Source organism: Gavialis gangeticus, unplaced genomic scaffold (genome assembly GCF_001723915.1).
Source record: "Gavialis gangeticus isolate Ggan-Ray unplaced genomic scaffold, GavGan_comp1, whole genome shotgun sequence".
NCBI classification, from domain to species: Eukaryota; Metazoa; Chordata; order Crocodylia; family Gavialidae; genus Gavialis; species Gavialis gangeticus.
In genome coordinates, this window is record NW_017729004.1 from 38,493,783 (window position 1) to 38,497,813 (window position 4,031).

Sequence of the window (4,031 nt, forward strand, 5' to 3'; positions counted from 1 at the left end):
CATGCTCACATCAAGCTGAGGTTATCAAGGCACATGGTTTTTATAAAATAGGGAAAAAGGAAGCCAAGAATCTGGTGTATCAGCTCTGAAAGTCAGGCAAAATTTTGGCAAATATCCATATGATTTAAAGCCTGACTGAGCCAGAAATTTAACTTTCAAGTTTTTCTTTAGTTTGATACAAGTTTGAGATCTGAGGCTCTACAGCAAAGAGGTGTGTTCACCTTATCGGGAGTTGTGGAAGCAGAACAAAACTGGCAGGTTTTTGAGTAAGACAAATGTGCACCGTAGACTGACTGGGCAGAGTTCTGTTCCAAAATTCAGACAGACTGAAAATCGAAGAAAGGAAATTTTCAGCTAAGCATAAAATTTCCTAATTGCTAGAATTATTGTTGTAGAAGATTCCATGAAAACGAGTTGTTTTAGAGCTTTTAAATGCAGATAGTTTTGTCTTATATGAAAATATGCCCAAATAAGAATGCATCATCATTTTCTAAGCTGAATTAAAAAAGCTTTATTTTACCAACTGTTATTTTCTGTTTACTTACCCTTCACTAGTCATTAAAGTTGAACTCCTGAGCTCAGCCGGTTGTCTCTTTTCTCTTCGGCCAGAATGACTATTCTTTGATACAGCATCAGTAGATGAAATTCCTTGGTAGTATACATCTTCTCTATCAAGCATCTTGTCCAAACTGTCAATCAATAAATGGACTAAGCTATCAGCTGTATTTTTCAACATTTTCTCAGCAAAAATATGGAAAAACAAAGGCTGCTATTTATTTTACTGGTTAATAGCTAAGGACTTTTTACCTGCTGACAGTGTTGGAGAAATATATAATACACACACACAAAACCTGATTTGTTGTGCTTGTTCATATATGTGCACATACATATGCACTTATGTATAGGTAGACATATATGTATATGTACATATGCATATGTCTACACATACATATACACAGAAGCACAACAAATATGGTCCCTGGAATGTAACTATTATAAAATGCCTAAGTTTATCATTTCAAAATATTTGAGAGGTAAGGATTTTTGTGGGTGATATCTTTTACTGAAAGAAGGCAGGGCACGTATGCACCTTATAGACTAAGATATAGGTAGAGCACAATCTTTCCTGGATTTGAGCTCACTTCATCAGATGCTGTATGAAGTCAGATCTTATGTAGTTAGTTTTTCAGGTGCAAATAGACCCTGCCTGACTTCAGACTAAGATGACTACCTACCTCTGTCTCTTACTGGGTTTAGCAAATATGTATTTGCACACCAAATCCTTTTTAACATCAGCTACTCTCTCCGGACCTGCATAGGCTGTAGATGGTTTTGTAAGATGTATGCTTGTACACACCTGTGTACCTCAGGCCACCACTAACATTTAAAGATCTAAAATTACTGGGTAGTTTTCAGTGATGCCATTCCAATTCATGTAACTAAGACTGTATTACAACTGTCTTTGTAATCCCTGATTTTCAGGCATTTCTGTTCTGTCCACAAAATGTACTTTAGGTGGCAAATTAGTAAGCAGGTCTATAGGTAATTCAAGAGATTCAAAGTCAATCACTAGCATTTAGGGATATCAGTAGATTTATGACACTCCCCGGAGGACTATGGCTTAGTGATGAACAAATGGATTATCCTGATCCAGAAGTTATAAGGAGATAATCATCATCTGTATATTTAACATGTTCAGATTGCCATGGCTGAAAAAGCAGAAAACCATTTGAGAGCTGGATTTCTAAAGAGATTTGCAATGTAATATACAGACTTTAATTTCAATGTCACAGATATATATATCTTGCTTAAGATAGTGATGGAACCTGATCTGGGAAGTTCTGTGACCTAAAATACATAAAATGGAGTTGGTGGTCTCAATGCAGGTCCTGTGTTATTCAGCACCATTCTGGCCATAAATAGTGGCAGAGAATGGCTAAAGGAGGCAATGCCTCCACATCAAAAACTGAGTTACATTATTGGGACAATATGAAAAAATTGCACTGCTGCTGCCCATGCTATCCTTATTCTATGCAAAGGGGCCCTCATTTTCTAGTGTTGTCATTTTATCCATTCTGTTGCAAGGCTAATAATTCACTTAAAAAAACAAAAATTTAAATAATGGCCATCTCTTATAGAAAATGGGGTTGTAATATTTTGCAGCAATAAGGGGCACACCACAGCCTGGATAGAATACAAGCCATGTTAGTGCATAACACAATGGGGCCCTGATTAGCAGGGATCCTGGTTTCCCCTGAATAAAAAATTGCAAATTCCCTGATAAAACCCCCAAATTCCATGATTAAAATGAAAGGCCACTATATATATATAGTGATATATATATACATATATACACACACACACACATATATATATATATAGGTATCAGTTGAATGCAATCTTTTCTTGATATATTTACAATTTTAAAGCAATTTGGAAGCCTAGCAGTGCCTCAATCACCATAATAAAATACATTCTAAATATCTATAAATTTTGGTATTTTCTTTTGGGTTTTTATCATGGAAAATCAGAGCTCCTCCTACCCTTTTACAGAATGCAGGTCACAGAATGCAGGTCTAGGCCCCTCACTCCCAAGCCACAGCCCCCAGCCCTGCTGGTGCCCCTCACTCCCCACCCACAGCCTCCTGTCCCTGTTGGTGCCCCTCAATCCCTGCCTTGCCCTACACAATGTCCTTAACTTCCCCCCTCCCCCAGCCCTGCTGGTGTCCCCCACCCACAGCCTCCTGCCCTCCGAGCCCTGCCAGAGGTGGCCCCCAGCTGCCAGGGCTATGGGGCCAGGGACCCATGGCCGCAGCCCCCTGCATCTCACAGGAGGCGGAGGCTGCTGCAGCAGAGTGGAGCACGGAGCCTGGCTTCCCCCCTGCTGCCTACATGCTGTGGGCTTGGGTGGGGGTGGGGCCAGCTCCCCACTGCTGTGCACACTCCCAGGGAGCAGGGGCGACCTGTGCCCCCTAGATCTGTGTGTGGCATTCCCCACCTTGGGGTGGGTATTCCCCACCTTGCTGCCCTCGCCCAGGGCCTCTGCAGCCTAGCGGGTGCCACCCAGCGCTGCAGGGCAGGTGGGGAGCATGCCGTGAAGCTTGTTACTGCTGTGAGCTTCACACTGCTCTGGCAAGGTGTCCCCTGTGTACCCAGCAGCAGCAGGGGCAGTGACATAGGATTGTGCCCCCTGCTGCATCCAGTCAGGCAGGCAGGCAGGGAAGTCTCTCCAGGGTAGTGTGGGACTTGCCATGGCAATGAGCTTCCCCGCATGGCCCACCACTGCCCTGCAGTATCGGGTCACACCTGCTGTGTTGTGGAGCACTGGCAAAGGGCAGCAGGGTGGGGAGCACAAGCCCGCAGTGGGCAGCCTGCCCCTGCCCTGTGCACAGATCTGGGGGGTATGGGTCCCCCCTGTTCCCCCAGGAGTGTGTACAGCAGTGGGGAGCTGGTCCCACACTTCTGTCCACTGGACAAGCCACCTGCAGCCATATCCTGCTTCCTGCCAGGGCCCTGCAGCTGCACATGGCCCCAGGCCCCAAGCCCTGTGTACCACCCAGTTGGGTAGCAACAGGAGCCCCAGCTGCAGCCCCAACCCTGCCCTGCTCAACTCCCTCCCTCTCTTCCTCCCTATGGGGGCCTCAAACTTCCCCCCACCAAAGTTACTTACAGGAGCTGCTCTCCAGGCTGGCTGGCACCCCCTGTCTGATCACTCTCCTCCCACTCCCCCACAAGTCCCTTCCAGACTAAAACTGCCAGCCTGCCGAGAGCTCTTTGCAAAACTACAAAATCCATGGTTTCCCTATTAAAACGAGAAATCTGCATTTTCCTTGGGGAAAGGGAGAAATCCACACTTTTCTCCATTTTCTCATGGGAAATGAAAAACCTGGATCCTTGCTGATTAGGATCCTGAGGCACTACTGGATTATAAATAACAATAGGAATAATAAAAAAGAGTGTTAAAGTATTATTGGGTGATTGTGGACATGTAGGAGATTACATAAGCATTGGTCACAAACACTGTTTCAGTG

At 44.6% G+C, this 4,031-nt stretch overlaps 1 protein-coding gene across 4 annotated transcripts in view; it reads right to left on the reverse strand.

Moving 5' to 3' along the window:
* The window catches only part of MYO3A (myosin IIIA), a 310,475-nt gene that overhangs the window by 7,477 nt on the left and 298,967 nt on the right, over nt 1–4,031 (reverse strand). For all 4 annotated transcript variants that reach the window (XM_019508276.1, XM_019508274.1, XM_019508275.1 and 1 more), the window contains one exon: nt 546–689. In XM_019508276.1, coding sequence (XP_019363821.1) covers nt 546–689 — 144 coding nt within the window. The remainder of the gene's footprint in view (nt 1–545; nt 690–4,031) is intronic.